This window comes from Gymnogyps californianus, chromosome 1, assembly GCF_018139145.2.
Source record: "Gymnogyps californianus isolate 813 chromosome 1, ASM1813914v2, whole genome shotgun sequence".
NCBI lineage: Eukaryota > Metazoa > Chordata > Aves > Accipitriformes > Cathartidae > Gymnogyps > Gymnogyps californianus.
The window spans coordinates 215,356,633-215,374,331 of NC_059471.1; the positions used below are offsets into that span (position 1 = coordinate 215,356,633).

Sequence of the window (17,699 nt, forward strand, 5' to 3'; positions counted from 1 at the left end):
ACGTTAAAGAGCTGAACTTGATGCTGCCGGAGCGGGGACAAAGCCGTGGTGCGGGGTTATCTGAGTGGGAGGTGTTTTCCTGCTTCGTGTCAAATTTTGATCCCCTACCAGACTGGCCTTTAGCTTTTTCTTTCTTTTTTTTTTTTTTTTTTTTTAAAATCCCCCCCCTTACTTCCCCATAGTGCCGTGCACAGGTAAGTGAAGTGTGCTGAATACATTGCTAATGAATAGCAGGAATATTTACATACAAAAATATATAGGTTTGAACACTTCAAACTCTGGCCTTCGGTGCAGGAGAGAAAGGAGAAGAGCCAGTCCCCTTGAGAAGACATATCTTCTGCCAGCTTCTGTCCTGGGGCCGAGCAAACCACCCTGACCCTCTCCTTCGTGAGTGCTGCTGAGGACCGACGCGACCTGGGTTTCTCCAAGCTTTCCATTGCTTGGCTCCGCTTTTCCCCTCGTTCAGGGCAGCCATGGGAGCCGGATCCCCATCATGCTGACTTGACTTGGCAGAGCCTGAAGGAAATCACCCCGCCGTGCGTTGATGAATGCACGGTTTATGGCAAGCAGGGGAGAGGAAGGGCCGTGCTTGGGCATTGCTCTTAATCTGCAGCTCCTCTGGCTTGCAGAGGGCTTGGGACCACCGCCATCCTCATGTGTCGGGAGATGCACTCGCCCAAGTGACCTTCTGGTCCTCTCCTCTCCTCCCCATGTGCTGGAGGATGGAGCCCCGCTCTGATCCCTGCCTCTGCCGGGGCTGAGCTGCTTCACCGAAGCCAGAGCAAAGGTGTGAAACTCTCCCCATCCTTTTACAGCCGTGTAGGAGCTGTGATGCGGAGTAGAAAACCAGAAATGGCCTCAGTCCAGCCACTTTCTGCTCCTGTGTGTTTTTATTTTCCCCTCTAAAGACTTAGGGCAAAGGGAGACCTGGACAAGAGGCCAAAGGCTGCAGGACAAAGCTCAGTCCCAGCTTCGCTGCTGAGCTGGAAGTTTCTTTGCAGGTCTCTGTTATTTTACTGGCTTTTGAAGAAGAGCTTGAGAGTGTGGACTGAGCTTATAAACCTTGTGGGGAGGAAACACCAAGGGCTGTACCGATGGAAAACCCTGAATACCACCAAGCTACCTGGCTCATGCTTCTGTTGCTCTTTTATCGCTTCTGCTGCTCACGCAGGAAAACACGACCACAAAAATCACAAACCATCACGGTGCACGTAACCCACGGTCTCGGGGGAGGATGGATGTGGGCTGTGAGATGCTGCTGCGTAATTACTGGAAGGCAATCAACACTTCCGTAGGGAAATGCAGCGGCAGAGCCGGTCTGTGCTGGAGCTGGGCTCCCGCACCACGCAACCCCCCAAACTTTGTGCCTGGGCTAGTGACCACGCATCGCTCTTGGTCTCATTATACCCTTCCTAGGAGGAATGAACGGAAGGAATTACTCCTTTTCTTCTCTCTCCCCTTTGCATCAATACAAGAAGCTGCTGCGCCTCTCCTGGTCTCCAGCCGGGTGCAGGATCAGTCCCGCAGCCCTTTGCGGTGCAGCTGCCGGTGGCGCGGGACTGAGCATCACTTGGCACTGCTGCATCCCTCCCGTCCAGCCGGGTCTGGATGCGTTCGTTTGCCTATGGCACAACGCGGGGCTCTTGTGCGTTTTAGCCGGCAGTTTATGGGGAGAGGCTGGAAACTGGATTAAAAAGGAACAGGCTGTTCCAGCTTTTTTCCGCTCGATACCTGGGCGTTTCACGTCAGGGAGGGCAGAGCGATGACTAAACTGCGTGGGCCAGAGGATTTTTCTAGCTCTAATTGCCAGGTGCTGGTTTGCTGTCGGGAGTTGTGCTCCCTCTCCCATCCTATTTACATTTTTTTCTTTTTATTTTTGATTCGCTCGGTAGCTGGAGGATGCGGTTGGCGTGGTCAGACGTGGGGCGGGAGGGGACACGCTCGGAGGAGACACCAGCAGCTCTTTGGGAGCAAAGCCACCCCGTTCGCCCACGGCTGGACAAATCTGGTGTGATGGGTCCTGCTGAGCACCCGCGGGTGATGGAGGATGCTTGTCCGGATGCGGCCGCCACGGTAGCTTGTGTTGATGATGCAGTCCGGAGGTGTCTTCTTGTGTCCCTTCCTCTTCCATCCTGCACCCCATGTGGTGGCATGAGGGACCACGATTAGTTCATTAAGGGATTTTCTGGGGTTTGTTGGGAATTTTGCCTTGTTTTGGAGTTGTGCGTGTGTGTGTGTAGGGATTATGGGTTTTTTTTTTTTTGCAGGGGTGGTGGTCGTTTTTTGCTTGATCGAGTTCTGTATCCTATAAATGTGTGTCTTCCTCTTCCTCCAGGTCCTCCTTCATGAGGGTGTCGAGAGGAACGATCCAGCTGTCCCCCAGCTCGCCGTTGAGGTTCACCTTCTTCTCCTGCATTTCGGAGGAGGTCTCCATCACCTCCAGCGTGGGGTTATCGTGGTAGCCGTTCTCCATCGTCTGCAGCTCCTCGGTCAGGCGCTGCTGTGAAGAAAGAAAACCCAGAAACCCTGGTGAAAAACAGCTTGGCCATGCTGTGCATGCCACCTCGGGGCTGTCATATCCCAGCCAGCTGTGGCCACTGCCCCGTATAGATGTATGTAACTACATATAGAGACTTTCACTGTGAGGTTGAGGCTGGGGGCTGCAGTCAGCGCCGGCGCAGCGAGGGGATAGCATGGAGCTGGCAAGAGAGAGACTCTGCTAATGGTGGGAAGGAGGAAAGAGCAGCCGGAGACGCGTGGAAAACCTCCAGGAGCAGCTGCCAGCTTCAGCCCCGCCACAGCTTGGTCCCCCTGGGACCTTGGGACGAGGCTGAGCATCGCTCATCACCCCTGCATCCCAACTCCTGCCTCCCTCACTCAACCCTGTTCTTCCCCTCCCCTTTCTGCCCCCCCTGTCCCTTTTTAGCTGCTTTATTATTATTCTCCCCCTCGACCCGGGGGCAGCTCCCACCTTGCAGATGCTGCCGGCCTATCTGCCCCTCCATAGGCATCATCCCTCCTCATTCTGGAGCTCTCGGTGGAAACCAGGCAGGGAAAGATGAATCAAGCACTGTATCACCCTGGTCCTTTGGTATGCTGTGCTCCAGGCCCCGACCTCGTCCTTCACCCCCTGGCAGACCCCCAGCCCATCCTAATTTTGCATTTACCACGGCGGCTCTTTCGTCCCTGTCCTGTCCCGGAGGGATTCATCGGGGAACCGCGGTCCTTGGTCAGCCCTTTTTGGGGAGCGCAGGGCTCTCAGTGGGCACCCCCGTTAAATCCGCCTGGATTTACAGCTCGATCTATTTCAGTGCTCCTAATAAACGTCAGGAGACAGGCGTGGGAGGGAATCCGTGGAGAAGGAAAGGGATGGAGAAGCAAAACCGCAGGGCTTGGCGCTAGCAGGGGGGGCTGCGAAGGCGCTGCTGGGGGTCCCCTGGGTCGCACGTGGCGGGGGGGGGGGATGTGGGCAGGGATGTCGGGATGCTGGAAAGCAGAGGAGGCACCTGGGCTCTCGCAGGGGCTGTTTCGCCCCGTGGGGTTGCTAGTACAGCCCCCAGATGGACGGATGCTTGGGCAACGCTTTCTCCCGCCATGGCAAGGCACCCCCCCCGCCGTGCAGCAAGGGGAAGGGGTCTTTAAAGCTGGGCTTTAGTAGGCTTTAGTCCTGTTAAAAGCTACCGAACCCTACCAAGCACTGGGGGTGAGAGCTGGGGGTGTTACGGATGCGGTGCCCGCCCCTCCAATCCCTGTGTTGGAACTCACATTAAAGATCAGGGCCACATGTCCATCATCAAACCCGGGGAGATCAGGGTGGATGTGCTGGTTATTTCCAACGTAAAACAACAGCAGGGTTTAAAAGGAGGGGGAGGGAGGGTTGGAGAAAAATAAAAATAAAAAAAAAACTTTCAAGTCATTTTTGGAAAAGAAGCAGGAGGAGAACAAAAGAAACCACCCAAAAACAAATCCAGAAAGGAGAAATGTGTTTGATTTTCTAAAAACCAATTGTAACTCTTTGGAAAAAGAACTTTTCCCGTGCTCTGAGCAAGAGCCATACTGAGGAACTGTGCACCCCTTGCTTTGCTTTCGCTACCTTACCCTGGTGGGTATTTACCTCCAGAGCACCCAGCCAGGGCTGGTACCTGTTCCTCTGCACCGTATTGCTTGAGGGACATGCATCCCCATCACTAAAAATACCCTATTTCTACCTGTTTTCTGAGCAATACGGGCAAGAATGTTATGCTGCTCCCTGTCCCTGCTGGGATGTTTTTCACCTCGACCAGGGAGATTTCAGCTGAGGGATGGCCTGGCTGCGAAACCCCGTAAGCTCCGAGGGGACCACAGCAGAGGTCAAATATCTGTCCAGGTCTTGCATCCTCCCCCATTCCCTCCCGAAATACCAAGCCTTGTAAAAACAAGTCTGACGCCGGCATTGGTTTGCTCTTCCCTGCCTCCTGTGTTCATCTCCGTTAGACTGCACGCATTTAAAGCAAAGGCTGCCTTATCCCTCGCCTTCGTGCAGCTCCTGGCACGGAGGGCAGAGGTTGGGACCCCCTGGGAAGGATGAGCTGGTTTGGGGGAAAACGACTTGAAGTAAGATGCAGGGGTTTGCTTCTCCATCGGGAGGGTGGTTTACCCTAATTGCATCATTTGGCCTCATTGGGTTTTTTTTCCCCTTTCTGTTGCTGTCTCTTCTTTGGAGCTAAATCCTCAGCAAGAGCAGCAGGGGCCAATGCAAACCTCGGGTACGTGGCAGAGCTCTTCGTGCCGGTGCCGCAGGGCATGCGAACAGCCAGTGGATGGGTGGATGCTACGCTAAAATCACCCAGAATTGCTTCCTGAGATAAAAATTACACTAATTTTTTTTTTTTTTCCATGTCCGTTCTTCCTTAAATCCTGCTGCTGCTGCTCCTCTGAAATTTGGCCCTGGCCCAGCTCTCCTAAAGGCCGAGCCGTGCGGCGTACAGCATCCGTGCCCTCCTGCGGCTGTCTTCCTGCTGTCCTCCCACCCTGCAGCCAGCCGTGGTGTCCCCGCAGCCCCTGGCACCCCTGGGAAGGCATCGGGGTGATGCTGGGCACCCAACCCTGCTCCCCTACCCATAGAAGTATTTTGAGAAATTTTTTTTTTGGGGGGGTGTGGGGGTATAGATGGGTTTAGAGGGGGGTTTTGGGTTGAGAAAGCCTTTCTTGTCAAAATTATGACCCAAGGGTGCTGCTCAGCTGCCTTGTGCCCTGGGTGGCAGTGGGGATGGGTGCTGCTCGTCGCCGTACCCCACCACCACCAGCCCCTCATTTCCCTGGTTTTCATCCTGGCTGCCCCCCACCCCGACACTCCCAGAGAGCAGCTCCTGCCCCTCCGGAGCACCCACAGCACTTGGGCACCCCTTGAGCAACACGCAAGGGTGGTGCCCGCTGGGCAAGCCAGGATGTCTCCAGCAGCAGAGGTGGCAACATTGATGATCTTCATCTCCTGAAGATGCCTCTGGGACAAAAAGGTCTCAGGGTGCCTGTCCCACCCCCTTCCCGCCTTACCTGGTCCTTCTTTTGGGAGAAGCGCTGGTGGCAGCAGCCGTAGATGGCCGCGATCAGCAGCAGGGAGCCGGCCAGGGTGACGATGGTGATGATCAGGGGCGTGCTGAACTCATCGTTGATTATCATCTCCCTCTCCATTTTGTCATAGGTGATGTTCACGATGCCGAGCTGCCACAGAAGGGACGGGTCAGGCCCCGAGGAGGGCTTTCTGTGCCACCCACCTTGGGGGACATCTGCTGGGAAGCTGCACTGTGACCGGGGACCCACTTACCTCCTCTAACTTGTCCTTCTCCTTCAGCTCCTGGAGGACTTTTTCAGGGTCCAAAGGGACTGGGGGAAGAAAGAGGTTGCAATGAGCACAAGCTGGTGGAGGGGGCAGGTTGTGTCACCACCTCCCCGTCAATGGGATGACCCCCTTTCTGGAGGAGGTGGACGGAGATGTGCGGGCATGAAACCAACCCTTGCAGGTGCCTCCACAGCCAGACAAGGAGCCGGGACCTCTTCTCCTGGAAGGGGGACAGCCCCAGAGACCCCAGTCCCCACTGTCCCCCAGCCCCGGGCTGTGCATGCCCTGGTGAAGGTCTCCACTTCAGTGGGCGATTTATAAGTGAGACCAGTGAGGGGCTGTAACCGGCTGCTCCAGGCCATGCCGGAGCGGTGCAGGATTAATCCCCAGGGCCTGGCTGCCCTGCCCATGGTCGGGTGCTGGAGGCTGGACCCCTCACCCAGCCCCTGCCCTGATGATGAGGAGGAGGAGGGAGCTCAGTCCTTCCTCCCCCTCGTGCTAGGGCAGCATGATGTCTCCATCCTCCCAGCACCCTGGTGCTAAAGCAACATTTGGGCACCCCCAGGCTGAGCTGGGTTTCCCCAAAGGGCTCCGACGTGGGCAAGAAACTCCCCTCTGTGGTCCCTTGGGGAAGGATTTGAACTGGGCACTGGATTTTAACCACTTGGGAGGAATTTTTCCTCCTGGAGACTGGTCCCTGCCTTGACTCATCATGGATGGGAGAGGGATCTGGTGCATTCATTGGGAAGCAAAGCTCATTTCTGGGGTCACTGTGCCTCTCCTGAGCCATTGAGATGGGGCAGCCCAAGGAAGGGAGCCCCTCGGCCAAGCTCTAGCAGACCTGAGGGCTCTGCCAAGCCTCAGGCTGCATTCCCCGTGCCGGGTCCGCGATGCTGGTCCCATCCTGTCCCCCTCCGGGCAGGATGGTGGGATTGTACTCACGGTGCACGACCGCCTGCACGGCCCAGCGCTGGGAGCGGGGCTCGCTGGAGGTCAGCATCACCGTGCACGTTTCCCTGCTGGCGTTGAAAGCGTGCTGGCCCGTCGAGCAGAAGCTCTCGAAGAAGGAGATGTTGACGCTGGCAGTCCTCCATTCAGCCTGCAGTGACAGCAAGGGCTCAGCACTGTCCCCCCACCCGGGGATTTCCGAGGAGCATCCCGCCCCATCGCCAGGGATGCTGTGGCCATCTCCATCCCCATCCTCCCCCATCCCTTTGCACCGCCCGGCCGCCGCCAGCCCTCCCAGGGAACAGGAAATGTTTAAAAGTAGTTTCTTTACAAGAAGCTGAGCTTTTGGCTGCCGTTCCTCACCAGGGCCCTGTGCAGGCCTTATCTGAGAGCCGCAGCTTTTGACGTTACAGGAATAGCAGGTCCCCGAGGGAAGCGGGGGGGGGGGGGGCGGGGGAGGCCGAGGGGCCGCAACCGGAGTGGGACAGGGCTGTGCAGCCCCCCTGTGCCCCCACAGGCATCTGTGGCCCTCCCACCACCCGCATTTCTACCCTCCGTCCCCACCAGCATGAGTCCCTGTCCTCCCTAGAGCTTCCCCATGGCTCTGCAGAGGCAAGAGAAGGTGTTTTGCTTTTGGATAAACTGGAGCATCCCTCGAGGGGTTAGCCTGGACAACGTCAGAGCGATGGCAGAGGGGTGGATGGAGCCCACGTCCCCTCTGAGATGTTCCTGAGGCTTTTTGCGTCTGCTCGATGCTTCGTAGCAGCTGGGAGCTCACTAAGGTTGAGACGATCGCCCTCCTGCATGCACAGATCCTGTATGCACAGATCCTGTGTGCACAGATCCTGCGTGCACAGGTCCTGCATGCACAGGTCCTACATGCAGAGATGCTGCAGGCACAGGCACTACACGCACAGCTCCTGCACGCACAGGTCCTGCCTGCACAGGTCCTGCATGCACAGACCTTGCCGGCCCAGCTTCTGCCTGCACAGGTCCTGCCTGCACAGGTCCTATATGCAAAGATGCTGTATATACAGCTCCTACGTGCACAGGTTGTGCACGCACAGGTCACGCATGCACAAGCCCTGTGTGCACAAGTCCTCCGCGCACAGATGCTACGTGCACGAGGTCTTGCCTGCACGGGACCTGTGTGCAAAAGTCCTCCATGCACGCTGAAACGAGGAGCCAGGCAGCACGTGCCCTGGCTGGGAAAGGCTCTGCTCCTGCCTGCTCCAACACCCCAAACCTTCCCCTCCCTCTGCAACACCATCCGCGCCAGGTTCCGCTCGCACCGATGGCCGGCAGCATCCCGCTTGCTCCACCGCAAGGGCAGGAGCCGCTCGGCCGAGGAAGGCACCTAATCTCACCCCATCTTATCTAAATATTTGGGGAAGCGGCGGTGGAGACAGGATGCACTTGCCGGGGCGGAAGACCGGTCCCAGGCACAGTGTGAGGGTTAGCTCAGCTTCATGAGGCCCCGGCCGTCCCTGGGAACCGCCGCTGGCCCTCGCCTGTCCTTTCGCTTTGCACAGGGAGAAACTTCCCCCAGGCCCCTCTGTTGAGTCCGCACCATCCCGGCTGCATCCCTGGGAAAAGAGCTGGATGGGAAACCTGCCCACAGCCCTGTGCCAGGGCAGCCCACCCACCGGCAGCAAGAGGAGAGCTCGGCATGGCAGCATCCCCCAGAAAGCTCATCCCCAGCAGGACAGGGAGGAGAAGGTTACGTCTTGGTCGGGGCGGTGTTTTTATCATCTTTGGACGCTGGGTTGTGCTCCTCTGCTTTAAATGTCCTGCAGTTTATCAATCCCTGCCCGTGCAGCATTTTCTGCTCCGCAGAGGCATGAAAAGCCTCTCTGCTGCCTCCCTGCATCCTCCTTCCCCAGGTTTCGCCGCAGCTCTGCCTTCCCCCAGCTCTTAATAACCCACTTCTCCTCCTACCACCCCATGGGGGGAAAAAAAAAGACCTTTAAAATGCTTTTTTTTTCGGTGGGAAGGGAAATCAGTTGCGAGGCTAAAACCCAGCTGGGCACCGAACTGCTTTGCTGCTGGACGGTGAGCAGTGCCTAAACCCCTCTAGAGGCTGAACTGGTGGGATCTACCCTTTCCAGGGTTGGAGAGGGGCACGGTAAGGCCCGCTGCAGCCGGCAGGGATGCCCCGGCGGCGGTGCCACGGCCCCGGCAGCTCTCCCCTCCTGCCGCCGGAGCCGCTTGCATTCCTTGGCCGGAGTTGACAGGCGCTGCCGAGCAGCTCGAATCCGGTTCCCACACTGGCAGGGACCTAAAACTAACATCCTCGAATGAGGTAACAGCACTTGAGTCAACAAACCACCCCCGCCAGCTGGACGGGGCGAGGGGGACCACGACCCTGCTCGGTGTCAGGGTCCCTCCGCCTGCTCCAGGGACCGTCCTGCTGTCCCCAGGCCGGTGGGTGTCACACAGCAGATTCCCTCGGGCACCTGGGTGCCGGTCTGGGTGGTCCTACTGTTGCTTTTGCTTGCATCCCCTGGCTGGAGCAGGCTCTGATGCTCCCCAGCGTCCTCTGACTCAGCTCGCTGGGCACATCTGCGTCCCAGCTGGGGACACAATGGAGGAGGAACGCTGGCCCCCCTGGGAGGTGGCCACAGGGTTGTGTGGCTCAACCGCAGCTCGGGGGACACCAGCCACCTCTGATAGTGTCACCTCTCGCTTGGCCTAACGCATTTTGGGGTTGGGATGAGGAACACAGCAGCCATCCATCCATCCATCCATCCATCCATCCATCCATCCACCCACCCATCCATCCATCCATCCATCCACCAATCCATCCCAAGGCTGGAGCACCCCAAGCAGCCAATGAAAACCCAACTGAAGATACACTTGTGAGCCGGACCTTGTGAAAGTCATCCTATGGAACGCAGGGCATCAAGCTAATAAGCCTCCTTAAGAAACTCATTAAGATCCTGCTGTAATCAAAGGAAGGAGAAAGGGCAAAAGGGAGGGTAGGGGAACATGCTCCAAACTGTTCAGCGCTGGTTAAAAGAATCACCTGAAGAGGAAGGATGTTGGGAACCAACCAGCCCATAAAATACCTTCGGTCCACAAAGTGGTACCGACCATATATTTGGCTTTTTTTAGGATTTACAGTTTGAGCAGCTGGAGAAACTGAGGTGCAGCAGGGTGCAATGCCCGCAATTTCCTGGGTTCATTCCCAACCGTTTTGCTGGGGTCCCTGCATCGCCAGTGCTGCCCCATGAGCCCAGCTATGCACGGGGTGAGCTGGTCTGCATTGCCCTCTCCCTGCCATGTCTGATCTGGACACGTCCCCCACCACCGGGTCCCCGCATTGCCCTCGATGCTTCCCCGGCTTCTTTCTGGAGCTGAGCTTTTAGCTCAATGCTGCCCCGACTCTGGCTCGTTCTTGCGGACCAGGATTGGAGCCGTTTCTGGAACACTTCTCCTTATAGCACGCACTTTCCTGTTTTCCCACGGGTTGTGAAACGCAAAGGATTTTTTCACTTTGCTGTCAAGATTTGGCTAGAGACTTGTTTACCGGGCCTACAAAGCAGGGAAACCAGATAGTGCCATTTCTCTGTTATCTGCTCGGCTTGGGAGGCATAATATTTGTCGCAATTTTCAGGAATATGCCGAGTGGAAAGTTAACGAGCAAGCGGGTGGGAGGTGTTTTGGCAGCCAAGGAGAGCGATGCTATGGGAGGATGCACCCTTGCAGTCTTTCTGCAGCTGTTTTGAAGCGTAATTGGCATTTTGTACTAACAATGCTTCGCCTCGTTATTATGCCCAGAGGAATCTAAGGGAAATAGGGCGGCAGACTCGCTGGCTCACCAGCTCCAGTGCGCCATCTCCCAGCGGAGTGGGCAGAGAGGAGCGGTGGATGATGCCGAGCCATGATGTCCGCCCACCCCTTAGCTCGCCGGCACATCACTGCGCACCGGCATTCCCAGCCTTACCATCCCCGTTTCCAAAAAGCCTCCCGGCACAGCTCCAGCGAAGCCACGGGGAGGACAGCGGCTCCGTGCAGAGCATGACTGCACCCAGAAGGAGGAGGGAAGCATTAAACACCAGCACAGTCAGAAGTCGCCCGGGCACTTAGGCTCCAAAATTAGATTTTGTCAATCTGATGAAATATTTTTATATATTCAGTATAAAATTTGATGAGAAGCTTTCCCAGCGTGGACACGGCTGCAGGTTCAGACATTGCACAAAGCAGGGGATGCTCTCGGGAGAGGCCGTCCTGCTGCGGCGTCTGGGCCACTGGCATCATGGTAATAAAGTCCCTCCTTGGAGTCCTCCTCAGCGTTAAGGGCAGCACGGCTAAGAACATCAGCATTTCTGCAGGTGTGCAGGCAAGGAGCATTTACACCCAGCAGCAGCCAAAGTAGGAAGGTGATGACCATGAGATGGCAGCAGATAGGCGCTTCCCCTCCTCCAGGAGCACGGTGAGTGCTATCGGGAGGTCCAAGCCCTCTCCAGGGCTGCCAGGCAGGGCCACCACCAAGCCACAGGGAATTTCAAGAGCCGCTGTGGTCAGTAGGAATGATCGTGCTCATCTCAGCATGTATCTCAAGGGGTTTTATGAACACAGCATGGCTTCATTTTGCGTCTCACCACCGTACAGTGAAGTCAAGAGTCAGCCTGTTTTACAAACGGGACAGCAGAGGTTCACAAACCTGCGCAGCTATTCCTGATGCTGTGCAGCATAAGCTGTGAAAGGTCCCCGAAGTGCCAATTTCCCAATGCTTGCGCTGCCTTGGCAGTGCTGAGATCCAGAAACCGGAGCATTGTGATGGCAAAAACCACCCCTGAGCCCTACCCACAGCTCAGATAGATACAATTGCTCTCTCAAGATCTCACCAGCCATGTGGTGTTGTCTCTTCCTCTTTGTCATAAACTTAAAACTTCAGTCTATTTAAAAGTTATCAATATATTGCATCTTCCCTATGACAGGAAACTCATAGTTTCCACAAGAATCATTTTGAAGGTGGGTATCCCTCAGAAAAGCCAGCAGACAGTACCCACCCACCAGAAGAAAGGGTCTTGGTGTATATTCTTGGGCTGGGCTTGCCTTTCGCCAACCTTGGCACTACATTTTACTACTCCCTGGTCTTGTAGAGGGTGTGAAACAAATGAAATGGAGTTTTTTGCTCTCACTTTAGGGTTCTATGAGAGCTGATATAGCATCGAGGAGCATAGTGAGTCCCAAACTCCAGGCTGCTGTGCTTCCCAGTTGCTCTGCAGTCACATGCCACCCTACCCCAGCGGTGAGGCTGCAAGATCTCACCAAGTACGCAACAACTGTGGAGGAACTCCACATTTTTCCTTGGGTTTTGGGATGAACTTCTGGCCCCTCTGCAAAGGCAAAAAGCTTTCCTGTTAGCCTTTGCAGAGGGAAAATTTCACCCTCTAAAATTTCCCATTGCTCTTTTTCTGAGACCTGGGCAGGCTCAGCTGGTCCTTCTACTTGAAGAAGACCACACGGGCCTCTTCTCCTCCTGCCGTATCCCCACCGGATGATACTGCTGAATGTGAGTTTGCATTTACCATTGTACACCCCAAAAGTGGTTGCATCTTATTTTGATGAAATTACTCTCATCTCTGTAGGCTCCCAGGCTCAGAGTACGACAGGTTAAAAGCCGATCTCCAACAGCAACGCTAACCTCCAACAGCTAATCCTACGTAGAAGTCCACAAGGGTGGTACTTACACAGGTTTTAGCTTCTTTCAGATACATGATGGGCCAATCATTTTGCACCTGGTCTTTACAGATGACCTGGAAAGACAGAAGAAAAGCAACTCTCAAGTCGGTGATATAGGTTGGAAGGACAGTTAGTCACCGATACAACAAACTGCCCCAAACCAGGAGACATCCCAACCATAACTCTGATCCATTTTAGGGAAATGAGACAGGCCTGGGAGCCCTTCACTCAACCCTTTATGTGTGGACAGGGTTTTCATAGATAACTGACATGGTTGCCAATGCACTTCCCAAACCAGGCTTAGGATTTGCCGTACGGGGTAAAGCAGGAATTGGCTCGGGCAGTAGGCAGGTCCATGCCAGTGGGCCACGATGCAGTCCTGCTCTACAAACGACGAGCATCTAGAAACGAATCCCCTGCCCTCCTTCCTAGCACTGGGATCTTTAGTTATCATGGCTTGTGTTTTGAGACCCCCTACGCTCCCAAACCATTTTCTGCTAATATCATCCATGCATGTTTTACGCTGAATTGTGTCTTTGCCCTCTCATCAAGTCCAAGTCCACCCCAAGGCAGCTTCTGCTCTCCATAATGCTTCCCTCCCTCTTCCCAAACTTCAGTTCTTCTGTGTTCAGCACCCAGACCATAATCTCCTTCACCTGCATCCTCTGTGTCTCTTCACTGGAAAGCTACAGGAGAAAGGGGTTCGACTAGATGACATTTAAAGGTCCCTTCCAACCCAAACCATTCTGATTCTATGATTCTGTGATTCTGTGATTCTATGATTCTATGATTCTATGATTCTCTGATCTAGAATTATTTTGCTGCCTTGTGTTTTCCTAAGGCAGATCTCTCTGACACAAACGTGCCCGGCGAGAAGGGCTGCAGAATTTACATGTACACGGGATGCCAGCTAAATATTAATAGACACCACTACGAAGTGCCCACCTTCCCGTAGGCATCATTACCTCATTTTGGAAAGAAGCGTTAGGGTGCTGGTGGCCAGGACTGCTGCTCGCCGTCTGGTCCCCCGGGGCTGGGGCCGATGGCTGGGCACTGGCAGGGCTCTGGTCAGCACTTGCAGGTTTGGTTGACACAGATCTGGCGTCATGGCTGCTCTGGTCTGGGTCCCCAATATACACCAAAAAACAAGCAGACAGACACTGATACAGTACAGAGGATACAGCTGACACCGCTCCGTTTGTGAGCGGCTGAAAATAAGTTTTCAGCTCTAGCCCTGCCTTGAAGCTCACTGTGTCATATCTTCGAGAGGCTTCTTTTTTTGCTTCCCCTTTTTTATTTTTTTCTTTTTTTTTAAATTAACTTTGATACGGAAAAAATATTATTGCTGATTTTATTTTCTGCTGCCGAAACGCATCAGACTGTTCTGGAGAGATGAACCCAAAAGCTATGATGGCTGTGCGTTGGTAGCTGGGTAATCACTTAAAAAAGGAGTATTGCTGGGCAAATGGGATGGCCCTCATTTCACTTTATCTGGGGTGCCTTCCATGGAGGTTTCTACAACAGAGGTAGACTATCTGAGCTGGCTACCTAGGATCTCCCAGTGAATGGAGGTCATCGTGCAATCCCGCTGACAACTGCAGCCGCCTCCGTTAGGAGGGGATGAAATGCCATAACCTCTGTTGACTGCGTCTCCATCAGCTATGGAAGAAGTCCAGGGAGACATGTCCTAAGAAGACATGCTTAGAAGTAGTGCTTGGTACTATGGGAGGCAGCCTGGGGTGTCCTGCCTGCCTGCTACTCCAGAAAGGCATATGCCCCATGTCTACCAGCCCCATGCAGGTGTCTCAGATATACCTGAGATCATCTCAGATGCCTTTGTTAGGGTCTGTAGCATCTTACAGTTTCTTGTGCAATGGGAGTAGTGCAAGGAGCATAGCAGCTTCCTGCCTCCCCCAATCCTTTTGAAGAAATGGATCTCCATCCCTGGGTTCCTAACTGATCCTTAAATGGTGACAAAGGGAATTAAAACGCCACATCCTGTTCACAGCCTGTTTGCTTTTGGGACTCCTGCCTCTTCCACAGAAAAGATGAGGGATGTTTCTCTCCCAGACACATTCTGAAGGCTCCAGGAGAGCATTAATTTCAAAGCCATCTGTTTCTCTTGCATTCTCTCACCTATTTATTAAATGTAAAGGTTTTTTAGACCTCTTCATGCTCAGTGCTTGAGGTCCAATTTGAATTAACATAATTTCATATATCATCCTTTAATGGAGAACAGTCCTGTGGAGCAGGAAGGGAAAGAAAAATCGTACATGAAGATACCCATTTCACCTCCTCATGCATGCTAACACGCTCAAAACATGACTTGGGTGAAGCCAGCAAAGACGGTCTTGCATTGAGACCTTGGCCCATTTAGTGATGCTGACAGCTGGAAGGCTGAGGGGGATGGAGATGTTTCTTTGAGTGGCTTCTGTATTGCAGGTAACTGGAAATTGGATCGAGAACAACATTCTCCAGAGGAAGATAATGAAGGGCTTCAGTGTCATCACAGCTTTTATTCAGATTGGAATCAGTGGATTTTTATTCAGTGGAATCAATATTCCACTTTATTCAGTGGAATCAATAAACTAGTCATGAAGAGCAGGGAGCAAGGTCAGATGTGAGCTGAACCCACAATCCCACCCAAGTCTGGACGGCTCCATGGAGCCCTCACAGTCCCACAGTGTGATTACTTCCCCGTAAACGCTACCAGACAAAATGCCAACGGGGAGCCTAAACTGTGCCTCACCAGGACACTTAAGAACTAACATGACTCCGTAAAGCTCCAGAGGTCTAGAGAAAACATATTAATGGTGTTCAGCAAGATCCTAAACACCATGTGGACACTTATAATGCTGCTTGGACAGAAGTCAGCAGCCAAACCCCTGCAGCAAGGATGAATATCCTACCTAACTGCTTAGACTCTTTAGAGGTTGTAGACTCAGCGTTTAGCCACAAAATCTCCTTAGTCATCTAAAGCTTATTTTCTGTGCATGCCCAGACAGCCTTCACTAAGCTGTCAGCCATACTAGGGATCTTCTACAGCCAGCATTCGGGGTGCTGTCAATCTGTTTCACCAGCTCTACAATGTCAGTCTCCACCTCCGAACTCATCACTGCTGGCTCCCTTTTGCAGTCACTGAAGACTGAGTCATTGCAGTCGATGGTGCTTCGAGCACAGTTTGGTCCATCCAAAAGCCAAAGTCTACGCTTTGCCAGTTGATTCGTGCCTTGAATTTCACTAACTGCATTGACTCGATCTCCACTGATGACAACAGGGACCTAAACGCCCAGTTGTCATGGAGACAACTGTGCTGGAAAGTCCTAAAATGAGACAAGGTGATGACACCCCATAATGACAGGAGGTGTTTAGGGTAGCCAAAGGAAAAGACCACAAAAGGGCCTCCCAGCATGAGAAATCAAGGTTGTCATCTTCTGGTACCTGCTCCAGGAGTCGTCGTGGTGGCTGCCTCTGAGACCTTGTCGATGCTGCCGGGTGGTAAAGACAGAGACGCTTTACTAGTGGTGGGGGACACGGATCCATTAACAGAGGTAACAGAAGTGTCGATGCTTCCAGGTCTGGTGGAAGAGGCCAATCCCTGGACTGGAGAACTGGAAGAAGAGTGAGGCTGCTTGGTGACAGATGTGGGAGAAGAGACACCATAGTCCTTGAGCCCAGTGGGAAGATCGCTCCTTGGGACTCCGGTGCTTGCAGCGGTGCTGGTCAACTGATGCGAAGGCTGGCTTCTCTGAGCTTCCACGGTGGGAGGGGACGTGACAGCAGTCCCTAAACCTCCTGGGGTGGCTGGAGGGCTGCTCACATGAGTGGGGATGGGATTGGCAGCAGTGGTGGCTGCTGAGCTTCCCAAGCTGGCTGGAGGGCTAGTCGTCTGCTGGGCGGCGCTGGAGGTTGCAGCAGGGGCGGCTGTTGAGGTTCCGGAGCTGATTGAAGAGCTGACCTGCTGAGACGAGTGGGGTGATGTCGTGGGGGCGGGTGGTGGGTTTCCCAGGTTGTTTGTGAGGGTGATCCCTTGAACTGTGGCAGGTGACGTCGCAGGGGTGGATTGTGGGTTTCCTGGGTTACTTGTACGGGTGGTCCCTTGAACAGTGGTGGGTGATATCACAGGGGTGGACGGTGGGCTTGCCGGGTTGTTTGTGGGGGTGGTCTCTTGAACTGTGGCAGGTGACATCGCAGAGGTGGATGATGGGTTTCCTGGATTGCTTGTATGGGTGATCCCTTGCATCTTGCTAGTGCCTGTAGTCGTGATGTTCTGCCCATTTTTTCCTGGGCTTGCAGGAGATGTCTTTGTAACATTCTGAGAGCTGACACCTAGGGAAAAGTAAAAAAGCCAAGATAAACTTTGAACTAAGGAAACTACCCTTGGTTTCCACCCAGAACAGGTATTTGTAGAAATAAATGCTGACCAGAAGCCATGAGTCATTCACTCAGGGCTTGTCTCATGCTCTCTAAACTCATACCAAATGCCGTGTTCTGGTATCACTGTGTCAAGCAGAAAGCAGAGCAGAGGAGGAGGAGGAGAGGAGGAGAAGTCAAACTGACAGGACTTCAAAGGGGTTGGAGGGTGAGCAGGAGGGCAAGACCTGCTGGTTCCCAGAAGGCATGTCTCCCTCGGACGGGAGGTGCACCAGCTCCCGTGCAGAATGCTGCAAGTCATTCCCAAAATAAAGTACGTCCAGCCCTTGTAAGGGAGCAGCCAAGGGATGTGCCAAGTGCTGTTTGTCCAACCCCGTTATGAGGGTCTCTCACATCCCTGAAGTGGTGAGGAGCCTCAGATAAATAAGGTGACACTTTTGACCATTCTGAAAGTTATATTCTTTTTGCAAGCTCAAGCTTTGTTTCTGTGAGTGCTCACATTTCAACTTAGGTTTTTTTTTCCCTCCCAAACTCAGATAATTACTACAAAAACATCATAAAATAGGCATTTGCACTTGAATCCACAGAGTCAAACCATTGAGGGTGGTGAGACACTGGAGCAGGTTGCCCAGAGAAGTTGTGGATGCCCCATCATTGGAAGCACTGGGGCTTTGAGCAGCCTGGTCTAGTGAAAGATGTTCCTCCCCATGGCAGGGGGGTTGAACTAGATGATCTTCAAAGGTCCCTTCCAACCCAAACCATTCTCTCATTCTATGATTCTATGAAAATTTGTACACACTGAAATTCCCACTTGGGTGAACTGTGGAAACAATATTTATTCTACTTGCTCTGAAAGAATAGGTCAACG

The 17,699-nt window shown here is 53.8% G+C and overlaps 1 protein-coding gene across 4 annotated transcripts; it reads right to left on the reverse strand.

The window, feature by feature from the left end:
* Positions 1-2,281: 2,281 nt before the first annotated feature.
* PODXL (podocalyxin like) lies at positions 2,282-16,762 on the reverse strand. 4 transcript variants are annotated; one of them, XM_050915015.1, is made up of 8 exons: positions 15,899-16,762; positions 13,423-13,577; positions 12,466-12,531; positions 6,761-6,917; positions 5,804-5,862; positions 5,533-5,700; positions 3,766-3,822; positions 2,282-2,497 (listed from the first exon to the last, which is right to left on the reverse strand). In XM_050915015.1, the coding sequence occupies exons 1-8, from the start codon at positions 16,698-16,700 to the stop codon at positions 2,306-2,308; spliced, it is 1,656 nt and encodes a 551-aa protein (XP_050770972.1). In that variant the 5' UTR covers positions 16,701-16,762; the 3' UTR covers positions 2,282-2,305. The 4 variants fall into 4 exon arrangements, with proteins under 4 accessions (XP_050770972.1, XP_050770971.1, XP_050770974.1 ...); XM_050915014.1 differs by having other exon boundaries at positions 2,282-2,500; XM_050915017.1 differs by lacking the exon at positions 3,766-3,822.
* Positions 16,763-17,699: the final 937 nt, after the last annotated feature.

What these genes read in the sequence shown, in the direction of transcription:
- PODXL (XM_050915014.1), bottom strand. Translation starts at nt 16,700, where the DNA reads ATGCAAGGGATCACCCATACAAGCAATCCAGGAAACCCATCATCCACC. An exon ending in ACGCTTCTTTCCAAAATGAG is followed by an intron (nt 12,532 to 13,422) that starts GTAATGATGCCT and finishes CTGTCTTTCCAG; the next exon opens with GTCATCTGTAAAGACCAGGT. An exon ending in ATGTGGCCCTGATCTTTAAT is followed by an intron (nt 2,501 to 3,765) that starts GTGAGTTCCAAC and finishes CTTTCTTCACAG; the next exon opens with CAGCGCCTGACCGAGGAGCT.